Source organism: Periplaneta americana, chromosome 5, assembly GCF_040183065.1.
Source record: "Periplaneta americana isolate PAMFEO1 chromosome 5, P.americana_PAMFEO1_priV1, whole genome shotgun sequence".
NCBI classification, from domain to species: domain Eukaryota; kingdom Metazoa; phylum Arthropoda; class Insecta; order Blattodea; family Blattidae; genus Periplaneta; species Periplaneta americana.
In genome coordinates, this window is record NC_091121.1 from 79,183,790 (window position 1) to 79,202,069 (window position 18,280).

The 18,280-nt window shown below is 36.5% G+C and overlaps 1 protein-coding gene across 1 annotated transcript in view; it reads right to left on the reverse strand.

Annotated features, from left to right (window-relative positions):
- Window positions 1-18,280, reverse strand: part of LOC138699860 (uncharacterized) — a 42,666-nt gene that overhangs the window by 12,681 nt on the left and 11,705 nt on the right. The window contains exons 2-6 of the mRNA XM_069826054.1: window positions 16,499-16,541; window positions 14,264-14,329; window positions 10,687-10,749; window positions 8,774-8,863; window positions 5,812-5,829 (exon numbers count right to left, since the gene is read on the reverse strand). Coding sequence (XP_069682155.1) covers window positions 5,812-5,829; window positions 8,774-8,863; window positions 10,687-10,749; window positions 14,264-14,329; window positions 16,499-16,541 — 280 coding nt within the window. The remainder of the gene's footprint in view (window positions 1-5,811; window positions 5,830-8,773; window positions 8,864-10,686; window positions 10,750-14,263; window positions 14,330-16,498; window positions 16,542-18,280) is intronic.

An 18,280-nucleotide genomic window follows, 5' to 3' on the forward strand; every position in this document is an offset into this window, starting at 1 on the left:
AATTTGTTGGTTAAGTTTAAATGTTGTAATTATTGTGATCGGAAATACTTTCGTAATTTTGTCCATGAGCACCAATCTGTTGTAATCCCCCATATGATTGCGTATGGATTACAGAGATGTCTTTCAACGCTCGTGGATGGAAGGAGAACAAATTCTTTCCCCATTCTTCCACCCCCCCTCTCTCTCTGCATCCCTGGAGACAAATGACAGATTTGTTAGAGACAAACGTAAGTACATCGAGTACCCTAACATGAATATGAATTGATACGAGATTTCAGCCCGTATCCCTGACATGAACTAATTGAGTCAGAAATGCGCAGTATGATTAATAATTGACAGTATTATTATGTAATTAAAATCAAATAGAATTTTAATCCTAAACACAAAAGTTTATTTATCAAAATATTCTTTTTAGGTTTTCACAAATTCATATTTTGTAATTAAACGAAATTTCATTTACGCGGGAGATTATCCATTAAATTACAGTAGCAGATTTTACCGCAGAATACATCGCTGCCTGGAAATTACATTAATGAAAAATGTTAATCATTTTTATATCGATTTCTATAATCTGTGTATTTGCTTGATAGAAAAAAAACAACTGAAAATAATGAGCGTTGCATTACGCAAATAAATAGGCCCTACAGTAATAATTCTGTATGACTCGACCATGGATATCAAGTGTGAAATACGCAGTATGTGATGTGAATTACACGTGCGAAAAAGAGATGTGAATTAAAGAGAACAAATTTCAGGTAGTGCGTGAGACCACTCAAAGAATATTAAAACAATAAAAGAAAGAAGAACGAAAATATAGAAGAAAATGGCGGTTATGGTATCGAAGTGTGAGTACTAATACAAAAGAAATGAAGAAAAATATAATTGACTGAAATGAAATTCTTTAGAAGGCTCTACGAAAATAAATAGGATAAAGGATTAAGTTACAAGAACTAAATTATATACAAAATAAATAACAATAATAAATTAATTGATTGACAATATTGGATTAATCAACAATCCAGAATGAAATATAGTTTCGGGTGTTTTCCGGTTAAGTTGATCGGAAACAGCCGAAATTAATCTATGGTTCCGATGCAGTCATGGTCTGCCATCGCAAGTCAATCTAGCTGATAAACGGTTTCCTATCAGTTGAGTTCTGTGTATGGTGCTAGTTTGACACATTTATTGCTCTGTTAGTGGTTCATTGTGTAATATTGTGTAATTTGATGAGAATTAGATGTAATTTAGAATAACGTTGTATTAATTTATTACATTTGTGTGAAAACAATTTTTACACATTCTGCAAGAGGAAATTTCATTCATTATGCAAAATGTTCGACGAGGTAATAATTAGTAAAGATTTATGACCTCTTAGATCCTCGGACCTAACTTTCTGTGACTTTTATTTATGGGCTACCTTTAATCAGCTAGTAATTATTGTAAGTAATGTGGAAAATTTAAAGGAAAATATTCGTAAAGCGATTTTTGAAATACAGAAAAATAAACTTCACGCAGTTTCCTGCATTCTTTTCAACAGCATTGACGCATACTTAAGAAAGGAGAGTAAAAGCTTTGATCATTATTTTATTAAATTTGTAATAAGTAAATAAAGTAAGTGCGCCAATAAAGTGAGTTATCAGAATAATAAATCATATCAGAACGGCACAGAACTTTGCCGACGGCAAAATACTTCCGGATCAATCTGACTGATGGACACCGTTAGATTGAAGTAACATTGAGCTACACGCCGAAAGTAATATTGAAAAGGACGGTTCACGTAATGGTAGAGGGATATGCGAAACCGGATTTGGCAATTCTACTGGTTCCTTGATGAAAATAAAGTCAAATTATTTTCAGTTAATTAATAATTCTGTTTTCGCGTTATTATTTAGCTTTAGATTCTGTGAGATGTTTATACGATACGATGGAGCACTGGTGTTATGGGGATGGAAAATTCTGAAGGAAAATGTATTCCACGATAGTATCTATTGCATCTACATATAAAAATGTTCAAATGAAAATATCTGTAATAATGGAGCAATGGTAATGTGAAAATAAAGGAAAAGATCGAACTACTAGTAACAAAACAAATCTACTTGTAGCTATTTGGCAGGAGAGCTCCTTAATGTTGTAGCAAATTTGTGCTACAACCAAAAATGGTTTAAGCCAGCTGTCGGCAGAAATGTGATCGCGATGCCTGTTACTAAGTGACGTTGCAGGGGCAGGCAAGGAATACCCCCCTCCCAACCACCCTTTACAGGTACATTGTACAAGCAGCTACCAGTGGCGTAACATACAAGGTGCTCTAAAATTCCCCTTACAAACCTCTAGGACTTGTTAAGGGGACTGAGTAGATAATATTTTGAATTGGAACCCATGTCCGGAAACGTACCGTTTCCGTGCTACAGCCGTTTGAAAGCAAGCACTGCCTGAACGTACGTCAACAAATAATAGCTTCGCGATTCGTCCGCCTGCAGCGTTACATGATGAGGGGTGCTTACGTCAGATCATGTGATGTCAATTGACGTTTATCCTACCTCTCGGAGCTAGTTCGAGCCTCATTTACGTGTCTTTCAGTGTTAGAGCAACATGGTTCAGTACACTTTTGCAGAATACACCGACATGATCCTTCTGTATGGCGAAGCTCCAGGTAATGGAAGAGCTGCTCGTCGCCTTTATCGAGATCGTTATCCACAACGTCCGACTTCATCGCATATCGTTTTCGCCATAATTACGCAACGGCTTCGAGAAAGGGGTACCTCCACCGCCAGCAGTTTCCATTTTGTTTCTTTGGTTATTAATGAGTTGAATTGTAAAACAAGTGATGTACTGGGTCACGCCTCATAATAAAATAAATTACTTGTAAAAGTTGTCGCGTTAAAAACATGTTTTCAAACGGCTGTAGCACGGAAAGGGTACGTTTCCGGACATGGGTTCCAATTCAAAATATTATCTACTCAGTCCCCTTAACAAGTCCTAGAAGTTTGTAAGGGGAATTTTAGAGCACTCTGTATAGCTAGTTAAGCATGGCTCTGCCTAAAGGTAGGAAAGTGTATTTAAAGAAAAATGGAAGGAGATGTATTTCTCTTGTGCTTATGGAAACAATAATATATGTTCATTTTGTTCAAAAGTTTTAAAGGGCATTTATCAACACAATATTAAACGTCATTATAATGTAGCCTATGTCATAAAGAGCATCAGAACATCACACGCATTTATGAACATTTTAAATCCAAATTGCAGTACGAAGAGCAGTAGCAGAACGTAGTAGATATGTACGATATGGTACGATCATTCATTACAATGATAGGTATCTGGAAATCAAGTATGAAGGAAAAATAGTTCCATCATTTCCTACGCTTACAATCGAAGACATTATTACAAAAACAACCCTTGTCAAAATTGCTATTTTTCAGGAAAACATTAAAAAATAAAAGAATAACACATGGCAGCTATTTCTGTTCAACTGGTGTTTTATCCTTGTGTCTGTTGCACTTGACATGGGCTGTTTTTGTAATAATGTCTTCAATCTCTTTCTGATATTTCTGAATCAAATTTAAATAATTATGCTCATCTAAATCTAAAAACAGAATTTCAACAGCGGAGATTCGGTGATTTTAAAAATATTGCAAATGATTACTTTTTGCGAATCTTTAGACGAAAGACATGAACAAGGTTAAGGCAGAAATGCAGAAAGTAATAGCTGACTTACTGAGTGATACATATTTACAAACTCGGTGCAACAACATGGGTGGTTTAAATTTCTTTAAAATTTTGTCTACGGAAAAAAATGCTTCCTTTAGGTTATTTGCCGCCAATGTAGCGGCTATGTTTGGTTCCACTTACAGTTGCGATTTTTTTTTTCAAAATTGAAACTTGCAAAATTAAAACGAAGATCGCAGCTGAAAGATGAAAGTTTATTCGTTATCTTGAGATTGACCACTTGTGACATAAACTTAGAATTCTGTGGCACCTTAAAAGTTACGGTACAGTAAATATGAAGTTTGCGATGACTGCACGCCACTGATGACTGAGTGGGCCCTCAACCCTACCCATAACCATGCGACGTCATGTGTATTGCTGGTTGCATTGCCTGATATCATCGTGAGTACAATTCTGTCGATGACTGGTTTAAGCCACAAACTTTAAAATAAGAGTTGAAGTAATTTAGTTTGTCTGCTAGAACATAGGAACATGATTAGTTTAACTCATCTTTGACTCGCCGGAGCAAACGACCGTGAATCTTATGGGGACAGAGTTAATCTTGGGACCCTTCCCGGGACGAAGAAATGAGAGGAGTCTTCTATCACAGCTTAAGAGTTGTTGGTAAACTAAATTCTAGGTTCTGAACGTATACGACATGGAACAGAGTAGCTGTCAGCCAGATTAGAAGTTGATGGTGAGTGAGAGGAACAGAACACAATAGTTATGTGGCAGAACAAGACAAGTATTCAGACTTAAATTTCCTGGCAGCCTTGTGCCAACACGAAAAGCAATAATATATTAAAGTGAATGGTTATGTTTAATAAAACAAGTTCTGTGACTGATTGGATCATAGTCCTTGAAAATCTTCTTCCTGCTCTTGGTGTACGACTTCAACATGAATATATGATAAAGCAGTGAATATCTCACCATTGTTTTATTCTCTCATGAAATCTCACTCACGACTGCAGAGCACCGAACTTTCATGGGGGAGAATGCCAGCGATTTCATGGGGCTCTGGTCGCCGACCGGTCGAATCATCTATGTTTCGGGACTTTTTAACTGCCCGATTTATAAATCACAGTCATTATTTTGTTCTTTGGTTTTAGTAGATACGCTTAGGGTTTACGTGTTCAGGATTGAAGGTTATTGTGTGTTTTTTCTCCAAATTTCAGTGACAAGAGCAGGTAGTGAATTTCTGAAGTGAATACACTAGAATTCGGAATAGAAACACAAATTATGTTACTTTACTTGATTTTTTTTTTTTTTTTTTTTTTTGCTTTTGACGTGGGTTGGACCTGGGACGGATCTGTACACTTAGGCAAGATTTGGCCCATTGTGCGCCGTTATATGCGATGATTTTCCAAGTCTGATAGGTGGCCTGGATGGCATTCGTGAATCCGACGCTGACAGGTGAGCAATCCTGCCTCATCCCTGATAGAACCAGGTTCCGCATCGCTGACTAATAGCCTGATAAGCCCCAGGTGCCCGGAGCCCCAAACCCTTCCTGATCAGCCGACGCTGACAGATAATCCATCCTGCCTTAGCCCCTGATACAGACAGGTCCCACTTCGTGGACGAGTAGCCTGATGATCCTCAGGTGCCCGGAGCCCCATGCCCTTCCTATATCAGTATCGGAAACCCGTACAAACCCCCAAGACTTCATCCCAGCCTCTTTTTAATGTTGCGGATGATAGATGAAATGAGGGGGGAGGTGGAGAGTGTTGGTAGGGTGATAGAGGGAAATGGCAGTACCCCGAGAAAACCCCTTTAACGTCTGCGTTGTCCACAAATTCCATCACGGCCTGATCGAACCCTGGCCGCCTAGACGGAAGGCCTGCTTTGTAGCACTGTAGCCACAGATGTGACGGCTTTACTTTACTTATTACAGTAAGTATTTTAATTGCTTGATGATATGCATGCTGACATCCCTGGGAAGAACCTTACTGACATTTTTTAAAATTAGTTTGTATACATTTCAAGAGTTTTTCATAATGCAAATGAAAATAATTATCCTCTTGTTACAGCACGAATTACTGTGTTGTATCCTGTGAGAGTTTTCCAGTAGAATAAGTTAATTCTAGGAAATAAAATGCGTGATATATTTACCTTTCAGTAGTTCCAAAGCTGCGAAAAGACAAAATAAATCAAATGTATTATTTTACAAATTATAAAGTAATGTTTCTGATATAAAGATATAAATTACACTCTGTAAAAGATTCAATGTGAAACCTAATGTAAATTTTTCTAAATACTTCAGTGTCTTTGAAACGCAGAATGAAACATTTGTAACATGGAATCTTGCAATAACTGAAGATTCAGAATACTAGGAGATACAGGGAAAATTATTACGACGAACTAAGGAGAAAATTTTCGGCGGCATAAATAAGATAATGTTATAAGTAATTCAGATTATAATGCGGTAGGTTTTATATACATATACGTACTGTATATATCATTTTATGTATTCTTGCTTGAAATATCAGTAGGGCCTACAAATCAGAACAAAAACGCGATGACTTATGACAAAATGTTGTAATATTAGGTTACGTCTTTTGTTACCAGAGTTTGCGGGCCTCTCCAGGCTTTGAGTAATTAGAGCCAATGCTAATAATCAACATAAGGCAGCAAAGATAAGAGGCAGAGATCTGCGTCGATCAGGTTTAGTCGGGTTTCATTACGTCTGCTAGGAAAGAAGTGACGCAAACAGCATGAGAGTGCAGAAACACTTTGACGTTACGTATTGTTAATGTTGCAGTAGACAAGTGGAGTCTCGGATCACAAGGGATCTGTCGACCACCGGGTGGGTGCAGGTCTACACCATGGCTCCACTCGCTTAGAACTAGGCAGTTACTTTTTGATAATATGTGACCATGTCTAACCACAATGAGATTCCGTCTTTTGAACTTCAGGAAGACTTGAAATTGGAGATTAACTGGCATACCTAACCCCAGTTCTGGAGTAAAAAGAAAAACGTTTTTAGCGATAACTATGACATCAGTTAATTTCCAGAAATGTTTGACTTGAGGCTTTCCCGGCGTTTGATGTAGAATAATTTTCCTCGGGTTCTCAGCCAGGTGAGTTGGAGATTTGCTTCCAAGCTTTCGATGGCTAGCTCTGCCATCTTCTTCAGGGAATGAAGTGATGTGGGGCCATTTATAGCCGGTATATATATATACAATAGCAGGGCTTCCCGCTGCGGGCCAATCAGGAGTTAGTTTCTAGTCCCGACCGCCTGCGCATTCTGGTTGCCTATATTACCCCGATAAGTCTGCAGGAGCCCAACACAGCCTAGAAACGGGCCACAAGACAGATTTCGGCGCCACCACCATCTTGGACAAGACATCAGGTTACTGGGACTTGGATATCAAGGAAGCCATCGAAATCCAGCTTGATGGCAGTAATTTCAACAGAAACGGGGTCTACAGCTGAGTACAGCATGGAAACCTGCCATCAATACGCTTCGACCACCAGCACACGGCAGGCAGTGGGACCAGCAACTAGCTCCTGATTGGCCACCGCTTCCACCAACCAGTATGCGGCAGGCGGTCGGGACTAGGAACTAGCTCCTGATTGGCCCGCAGCGGGAAGCCCTTTTGTTGTATATATACCGGCTAGACACGACTCAACTCCATGAGACTCCTTGGATAGTGCAACCGCTGTAAAATGACCTTGTCTTAACTGGGCTAGACAAAATCCCTCCCTAACATTATCTACTTTTGTTGATCGATGGAAATATAATAGAGCCAATTGGCTAGTATATATCCATCGATTCATAGAGTCATTCAACCTAAGAGCCAACTGGCTAGTCTCTGATATTGAGACAACTCATCCTGCCTAAGGTTTTTCCGTGGTTTTCCTAAGGCGCTAAGACAAATATCGGGATGAGCCCTAAAAGAAATGGGCCACGGACCTGCACTCATATCCCCATGAATCTCCCTAATTAACTCTAAATTAATTAACAAATAAATCTCTCCCCCTCTTCGCAATTGAGCCATCATATAGCCAAATGGCTGGTCTCGAAATTGAGACAAATCAACAAGGCTCATGACCTCCTACATAATAGCCAAATTGGCTAGTCTCTTATATGAGACAACTCATCCTGCCTAAGGTATTCCGTGGTTTTCCTCAGGCTTAAGACAAATGTCGGGATGAGCCCTATAAGAAATGGGCCACGGACCTATATCCCCTTCCCCATATATATTCCACCTTTATTATAAATGATGTATGCCCTAGTTCAGATAATATTAATAGTCTATTAAATATACGAGGTCACTCAATAAGTCGCAAATTGAAAGGACAAGGACCTCTCAAATTGCAGATTAGATTTCACGGCGCTTCTTCCGACGGCCTTCACCTGCTTTGTCATCGAACAACAGATGACGGCGTCTTGCCATCCTAACGGCAAACACCAGCCAACTCCTCCTCGCCCCGTTCCGTGATCAATTGATCAATCTCAGCCCCCTCGCGTATGTGGTACCTAAGAGGTTACGTCTAATTTCGGCTTCCCCTTCAAAATTTTCTAGAGCTCCTTCAGGGGAGCAGCGTAACCCGGAGTGAGACTAGTGGCCAACAGGCTTGGAGCTCACATATTTAGTTTTGTACAGCCCCCAACCCCTTGCAAGGACGCGTTTTGCGTACCTTTTAAATTTTCCTCCCAATTCTCCTTCGATTTTTCGATCGATTTTCGATCGTCCACATCACTTCATTCCCTGAAGAAAATGGCAGAGCTAGCCATCGAAAGCTTGGAAGCAAATCTCCAAACCACCTGGCTGAGAACCCGAGAAGAGTTAATTTTCGGCAACTTCGCAATTAAATTCTGTGGTGTCATCCACAATTTTATTTTTCTTCAGTCTCTTCTCTTTACTTTTAAACTACGAATATAGACATGAATTTTAAATTTATCGTCTTGACTTGATATGGATTTACCGAGGTAATAGGTGATGGTAACTATAGAAATGAATTCAGTTTGTGTGAATTTATGTGGCATTATATGCATAATGTGATATCATTTAATATCATATTTAAATAACTGTTCCAATGACGTACAAATAATAAGACTGGTACTCACGTAGATTGCTAGTCCTGCTCGCTGTTTCTGCCTTGGCTGATGGTAATTCAGCGTCGAAAACTGAAGATTTTTGTGGAGGTCCTTCTGGTCCTAAGTATTCAATAGAAAAATATTTGTTACAAAATTCATCATCTTATCTTGAGGTGTTGGATCCTTGGATTAGTTTCTTCCTTATTGCTATTAAGATTAAGTTAAGAACAAACACCAGACATTCACACGTTGCACAGTTAGTTGAAAATGAGATTAGCATGACGCATGGTTAGAGCTCAGTAGAAGACTAATACATTACAAGGGTCAAATACGCATGCCCCCCTTTGATTTGATTACCTGGTTGGGTTTTTCCGAGGTTTCCCCCACCGAAAAGGCAAATGCCGGGTAATATTTTGGCGAATCCTCGGACCTCATCTCATCTCACTACATCTCGCCAAAATGTAAAAAAAATTGTACAACATTGTAAAAATTGTAGAAAATTACTAAATTGTAAAACTATAAAAATTTGTAAAAATTGTAATTGTAATATTGTAAAATGTTGACATGTTCCACATCTTAAAGCTTCATTGCTCATGTAAGATCTATGGAATAAAATAAATGAATGAATGAATGAATGCCGAAAGTCCGAGAAGTACAGTACAGAGTATCATTTTCTTGTTGGAAATAGAGCTCGGGTCCATTGAAATGGTAAGTAGGACCGCTACTGCGTGAGTTACAGCAGTGAACATAGAACTAAGAATGAATACAGGTGGAAGTGAAATAGCCTTGCAGATTTACAGAGCGAATAGCTGATGTATGTAACAAAAAACTATATCATATTGGTGGAAAGTTAGTTATTTTTCAGAAAAATAAGTTTTTTTTTTTTCCAAATTGTTAAGAATATCTTATTCGGTAACTATTACGAGTAGGATCGTGATTTTTGCCCTTATCGATAGGAAATCTAATAAAGAATAATTTATCCCTCTGGCGTATTTCAATAGCGTGCACGGTTTTCGTGTAAATTAAATTTTAAAAACTTCTAAATTTAAGCCATAGCACAATGCGAACACGTGACAACGTCTTGGCAGAGAGGAGCTCACCTACCGAGACACACCGAGTTCATTGACCCCTTACATCTGTATCACGAGTAGTGTGTGTTAGCGACGATGTTGCCGGACTGCTGAAACTTCAAACTTAATTTTCTAATTACCCGTGCATTTACTCAGAAAACGTAATACAGGTTTTCCATTCATTTACGTGTACCCTATCGTCCTTTTCAATTTTCAAGATTATTTCACTTCCATTCTGTATATTATCTGTTGTTGATCTAGCCTTTCTGAAACAATTCTGTTCCTCACTTAATAATGCTATTGATATAATTTTCAACGTTCTGTTAATAGTTCTTGCATTTATACAGAGTGTCATAAAAAGATTGGGGCAAATTTCGTGGAGTTTAGGGATGGAAATTTTAAGCAATTTGAGATAGAGGATATATATATATACACTGAAGCCTTCTTTTGGTACTACATTATTCGTAGGGAATATGTCGTTTCTTGACATACAGATAGATCATTGCTGCTATTTGACTTTATTCTCGGACCTCGAAGCTTAATATTTTTCCGTATGAATCTCGCGTAAATCCGAACGACAGGCAAATTTACGCTTCAGGAGAGCGATATTTTCCGTGTTAAAGAGTGTATAGTGTCTTTTGATTTTTTTTAAAGCCCTGAATACTTAACATTGTTATCTCAGTTCTCAGTTGGAACATTTTAGAGCCTTCATAACAGTGTTAGAGCCTTCCACTTCACCGGGGAATTACTCTCAAAAGTATGTTATCCATAAGCAACAAGCTTAGGAAATGTTTGAATTACTATAGCCAATTGAACTCTGTTCCACGTGAGGAGAAGCGGGACGTTTTAACATGCACTTATCTAAAAACTCACCTGATCTGTGAACGATTAGATCCCCTAGCGTGTCGTACATCATTCTGACTTGCGGAGATGTATCTGAAATTAAAAAAAAAAGTTTCGCAGCTTATGGAGATAGAAGATATTACACTTGGAAACTTTAGTTTTCATCAGATGCTCTGGAAATGTATATTTACAATAGCTGTCAGGCGTCGGAACACGGAAGATTTATTTTCACTTTTTTAACAGATTGTGTTGATTGAAGCGACTGTGATTAATTAATTAAAAGTGTGATACAAACCATTTTTCTACACGTATGAAATGCCTTCACTAGCAGTTCGTGTTTTATTGATGAAATAGTTTGAAAGTTTGTCTGCTGCGTAGAAGTTGCTAACTACGTCATACTTACATAAATGTTTTTCTTACTTCCAATTGATGATGTGCAGTTAGAATGAGGATCTCTGAAGTGAAGATTGTTTGATTGTGCATTTTTATAATAAAATATGAAGTTCAAAATTGAATGTGAATAATATTTTCTCAAGGAGGCTATTTTAAGAATGTAACGTATGGGTGTGGAGATACTGGTGAATATTTTATTTATTCAATGCAGTGGCACTTGACTAGAGTCATTGGCCGTACAATGGCGATAGAAACTAAAATGAAAGAAAACGAAATAAAGTGAACAATGTGCAAGTGAATCTACGAAGGAGAGGATGTCAGCACTGCTTCATATAGGTGACTATAAAATGGTTAAAATGGTAATAAGACGGAATTGAAAAGTCTTCTTTCTTCAAGTGGATCTAGTGACTCTGTTATATGTTCGAATTTCCTAACGTTACAAACGAAACGAACGCAGGTATTGTGAGTACTTTGTGCAGGGTGTCCGACAAGTCCCGCATTATAGGATAAATTATAATAATATGTGCTCAACCGACAAGTCCCGCATTATAGGGTAAATTATAATAATATTATGTGCTCAACATGAGCGTCTGAAAACGAAATTTCATGCTACTGAGAATACAGTGTAACATATCAGCTGTGGTTTTACGACACTTTTCCTCGATCCGTGGTCCTAGATGTTGCAGATCACGAATTTTCATTTCGTACACCTTTTCCTTGAGATAATCCCGTAAGGCAAAGTCAAGGAGATTTAAGTCTGGCGACCTTGGAGACCATTCTCTAGGTCCTCTGCGTCCTATCTACCGATTACGGAAGTTCTCGTCGAGCCAACTCCGTACACTACAAATTTTTTGATATCGCCTATGATGTGGACTTATCGGACACGCTGTAGTATGTGGACTAGGTCAGTATTTAGATTTGTGAATAGAGAATCGCAATAATCGAAGTGGTGCATCACTGGCGTTTACATGAGATTATTTTTGAGGTTAAGAGGTAGAACACTGGACAAGTGTTCGAGGGAATGAATTATAGAAAATGTTTCCTTATATAATGAATTCTCTAGATTCAAAACCCTCTGAAGACTATTTTTGCACAGTAGAGTTATACTCAAGAATAGATGGCGAAGGATGAGTTCTATTGATTTATAATTGAGTTTTTTTTACTATTTTGCTGTATGTAATTGAGGTAATATCTATTTTCATAATCTAGCCTATACAGTGGTAAGCTCTGTTTTATTTAATGCACATTGTTGTCCCATTCTTCGACTGTGCGTGAAAGCTATACTCCAGGGTTCGTGTTGTGCCTGGGGCATGGGTGTTTGTTGCTGTCAGTGCGATGTCCTGATGACCCCACGTCACTAACCTGCCGTTTATGTATGTCAGATACATGAATAGAACGCGCCAGGTTTATGAAGACCCTTGATGATGAATAAGATACTGGTATGTGGCATGTGGTGACAATGTTCTATTATGTAATAAATATTTCATTTTTAATTTTTAGATACAAAGAACTTGTTACTTATGGCAGAGTTGTAGATTAACTTCTGTGTGTTCATCTTATCTGTGACACAATCAAAGAACATCTGCAGGAAATTAAAAACGTTAATTGTATTACAGTTTTCAAAAGCTTAGAATGTCGGGAGTTAGAAAGCAGATTTGAATATTCATTCATTTCATTAATAGTGTTCTGTCCAAGGACAGGTTCTTTCACTGCAAACCCAGCACTCTCCAGTCTTTCTTATTTTCTGCTTTCCTATTTGTCTCCTCATTATGATCCATATATCTTAATGTCGTCTATCATCTGATATCTTTTTCTACTCTGAACTCTTCTTCCGTTTACCATTTCTTCCAGTGCATACATTCTCAACCAGTGACCCAGCCAAGGCTTTATATGAAAGAATGTAAACATAATTATCAAAAAACATATCTTCATGTTTTGTAATTAAATTTTAACTAGTTACAATAATTACAGCAAAAAGTCACTCTTGAACAATGACTGTTAAGTCCTTTTACATAAACACCATCGATATGATTAATAATAAAAAACCGTATGAAATAATTTACACGAAAACAAAACAAAAAATAGGCTTATGTTTTTTTTCGGCACATTATTGTAATTATTTATAATTAATACTGGTGAAGAATTGTTGAAATTGTATAATAAGTGAAAGACATAAGCAAGTGATTATTTTAATGTATACTGACAATATTACCATGTGAAATATTCGAACATTTTAAGGGAAAAGTAAAGCAAATGCGTGGTTTGTCATTGTTTAATTTCAGCCATAAATTTTGTTTCAGATATTTATATTCATATGGTATATGTAGAAGGATATTTCATGTTTATAAATAAATGTACATTGGATGAAATATTGTTCTATTGATTTTTATATTTGATTTTTTTCTAAAACAATGAATATTTCACTAACAGTTGCTGTGGACTTGCACCACTTGTGTTCTGAGTGCCAATCTGTATGAAGAAAATTACATGTAGTATTTTCACTAATGATCCGTGCCCTAGAATAATAGGATATACGTAACTAAATCTGAGGGACATATTAAAAGTAAGAGGGAAGGGCTATCTTATTCATAATTATTTAAAAATAGTGCATTCTACAATGTTCTTTCTTATGCGGAAGCTGAAAAAATCCAGTTTAAACATTTTTAGCCATCCCGTGTTTGTCTTGAACCTTAATATTCCTAGAAACTTTGATATTGATAAAGCTTTTAACATATACATTTCACTCGTAATAGCAAAACCAAATTTCCTGTAATCGTTCATGTTATCATACAACTTTTTCAATTTGTGAAAACTTTGGTTTTTGCCAGCGAAAATATCTGTGTTCACTATTCGTTTGTAGTAGACTCACTTTTTTTTACACAAATCATGAATAGGACAGCTTTTATCCAGGTCGTATTCTTTTTCTTCTCTCCGATTATCATTTTCGTCAGCATATTCAGTTTTTAGTTCTTCCTTCTCCATGAACGAACGGCAAGACCAGAAGTTGGACAACTGGTGCAAAAAAAAAAATGCAGCGCCACTGGCAGGATTTTGGTCCCCAGGTCATTCATATTACCCCGTTTCCTCGCATCCTCTTCTTCGGCGGTACATTTGAAAAAGTTAATACTTCTTTCATGCATAGTCTATACTATTATTCCCCTTTACAATACAATATTTACTTAAACTATTATTATAAAACAAATATTGTTACAACCTTTTTTGTAGTTTGCAAGTTCATCAACAACGTTGGAGAGTAATCTGATCACAACTTGTACAGGCTCTGAAATGAAGAGCAATAAAATCTAATTAAATGATGACGTTCAAAAATGTTTACAAACTTTATAACATAATTCATTATTGATGAAATTGGTGCAGTCCATACATAGAAAGAATCACAAAACCTATAGGTTGTCTTTGATATAATATGTCCGATATAACTTAGTCCTATTTTAAGATCTCTTTAAGACACACCTTTGATTGCCTACCATTCTACTAAATAAATCTTCACGCTATCTGCAGCACAGTTTCAGAATTTCGAATTTGAATTTTTATATCATAATTGATGTCCTTTTGTACAATTTATTTCTCAGAACACCAAGGTAAATAATGTCTGCAGTTGGAAGATACGATGGGCCTAAATAGAATATAGAAGGCATTTTTGTTTGTAGGAATTCTGATAGGCTACGTGCCCTTTATTTTGTGTTTTTTTAATGGAAGGATATGACATTTTCCGTTCGATTATTATTATTATTATTATTATTATTATTATTATTATTACTATTATTATTATTATTATTACTATTATTATGGGTGTTTGAGAATAAGGTGCTTAGGAAAATATCTGGGGCTAAGAGGGATAAGTTGCAGGAGAATGGAGAATGTTACACAACGTATTCTTCACCTGACATAATTAGGAACATTAAATCCAGACGTTTGAATGGGCAGGGCGTGTAGCACGTAACGAATCCAGAAATGCATATAGAGTGTTAGTTGGGAGACCTGAGGGAAAAAGACCTTTGGGGAGGCCGAGACGTAGATGGGAGGATAATATTAAAATGGATTTCAGAGAGGTGGAATATGATTGTAGAGGTTGAATTAATCTTGCTTAGGACAGGGACCGAATGGAGGGCTTATGTGAGAGCGGCAATGAACCTCCGGGTTCCTTAAAAGCCATAAATAAGTATTATTATTATTATTATTATTATTATTATTATTATTATTATTATTATTATTATTATTATTATTATTATTATTATTATCAATCGTACTTATTTTTGCTCATTTTTATGTTGCCTATTTAGAAAATGTTTGATAATATTATAATATAGAGTTATTCAAACGTCACGAAAGATTTGAAAGTACCGTAATTTTATTGAGAAAATAAAATTACAGAAAAATAACAATACATTTTTGCTCACAATAAATAGAATTATTTTCAGGGAAACTGTTCCAGTTCTTTCGCTCTTGTTGCTCTGGCAAATGAAATGAATGAACAGCAGCAATTCAAGCTGTTCTTAAGTTAGTGTATGCATTCATTCATTCATTCATTCATTCATTCATTCATTCATTCATTCATTCATTCATTCATTCATTCATTCATTCATTCATTCATTCAGCAAAGTCATGGGACAAGATAGTTGTTTTGTTTCAATGAATGCGAATTGTCCTTATTCATACTCGTAGTTACTGTTATCGTAATAGAGATTGTTCCAGTGCACTGAGAAGATTCAGAACTCCATATGGATTGAGATATGGACGCTGCAATTTATCATCATTCTGAAAGCTTGTGAAAGAATTTTATGAGCATTGTTTCGTGGCAGTTAAGAAAAAAAAAACGTTGTGACAGTCTGAAGTCCGTAGGAAACGATGTGAGTGCTTCGATGATTTTACTAGAAATTCAGAAAATTCGACAAAGTCCAGAATATGGAACATGTAGAATGAATTAAATTGAGGAAACAGCAGATAAGCTACAGCACAGTAGTAGTATGGCGTATTCACAGAAATTGATTTATATATGAAGGAGCCCACGTATTTTGGTATAAGCTTATTTCTTAACAAAGTCTGAGGACTTTTAATTATTTCGTGAATTTTGAACAACCCTGTAACAGGTGTATATGGGCAACCTAAATTTTGGCACTACACTGTCATCTGAATAAGCATATCTCAAATATGACCCATCTCACATTTTGCTGAATTATGCAAGTTAAGCCACATCAGGTATCGATACCTCGGGAAACTCATGGTTTCACCCGAGAAAATTCAGGAAATGAAACTCAGTATTATAGTGGAGCTGGCCATTCTCTGTGGCCTCCTAGATTGATTTATGCAGTATTTTATGGAGCGCAAATTGGGTCATTCGTGTCCAAATTCTTTAGTAGATGTATACGCCCTAATCGGGGAAGAAAATGAAAGAAGCTATGTAGAGTCTTGTATATATTATATTCCTTACCTTCGTTTGTTATGTTACTTCCAGCCGAATTTCCTAAGGAGTGCTGTAAATATAAAAATGTATTGCAATTATAAGAATGCATTAGCGTAATGGGATAAATAATTTGAAAATTATCTTTATTATTACAGAGTGAAAGGAGAGATGAATCAGGGCACTGAGTTAAAGAAAAAAGTCTATATTGTGGTCTTCTGTAAACGAATTTTTGAGGAAAGAGCACTTATAAGAGAAAGAGCATTTATATTTGAATTTTTTAATGCTTAGACTAATCCCAGGAAAAACAGAAGACGTTGGAGAGGTGATGTTGGAGGATTTTTTAGGGTATGTATACTTCATTGTATTGTATTTTTTTGCGTAACATTGACGGTTTGTACGTAATTTTATTGATGAACCTAACAAGGTGGGTGACAGGAAGACATGGCAACCTACCATTCAGTGATGGTAGAAGCAAGTTGGAATCAAGACTAGAGTAGGAAGGAGGAAATTCACAGTCATCAATGTCCCTCTGTGACGGGTTAGGTTACTGAACCATTTGTGCAGTTACCCACATAATTTTGCGACTTAATCGCTACTGTTATGTTGTCACGTATTGGAATGCTGCCGATTGTTCGCTTTTATTTGTATGAATAGGCTATGCAAATAAACCTTTCAGAAAGACTACAATGATATTAGAAGTTTATGTTTAACTCCACTTTCTGATTTATCTCTCAAGAAGGCCATATTTAGTCCTCTTCAATCTGGTATGTAATTACAATAATAATGACCAGGGAACGGATTTATATGGACTAAAAATATATGAAATATGTAAATATATATGTAGTTATTTTTACCAAAATATGGAATTAAATATGGATTTTTACCAAAATATGGAATTAAATATGGACTTAAAATTATAAAAAAATGACTATGTACGTTAAATATTGGTACATTTTAATCAAACTAAACAAAAAATATAATGGACGTACCTTATCTTCCAATGTAGTTTCAACAAAACACAATTTTTATTGTCTGTTACCATAACAATAGGTTACAAACATTTCTTTCAAGTGCTGAAAAGTGAATCTTCTTCTATTGTCTCTGAGGATAGATTTATACTGACTAAAAGAGCGTTCGACGTCACAAGAAGTAACTGGTACATAATTCAATTTCACAATGTCTGCTGGGGATAAGTCCAAGTTAATCTTCACTGTTGATTCACCACTCATCACAGCAACAACCTTTTGTAGTTCTTCATATCCAGGGTTTTTTGAAAGTACAGTGTCCACCTTAGCTCTTACTGCATCTGCAACTTTACCTCTACCACGATTCAGTTGTTCCACAGTACTATTTATAATTTCAAAACTTTCAGATAGTGAAAGGTGCCTATTTTGGAGACTTTTGAGCGTTTTTATGATGCATGAAAATGTATGCTGAATGTGAGCTAAGTCATTCTTCACACTTATGTCACAGGTAACTGTTTTCGCAGTATCAATTGAGACTGCATCTTCAGAGTCCAATGCAAGGAGAACATTGTTAATAGAGTCTATATGTTCGGCATAATATTCAACTGCTTCTAGCCATGTACCCCATCTAGTTAAAATTGGCTTTGGTGGCAATGGAATTTCAGGGTACATTTCTTTCAACACGTTAACTCTACTGGGAGCTTTGAGAAATACTTTTTTCACTGATGAAATCAACAAATCTACTTTAGGGAAATTGTCTCTGACCACTTCTGCCACACGATGAAATGCATGCGCCACACAAGTAAAATGAGTCAATTTAGGATATACAACAGATAATGCTTGT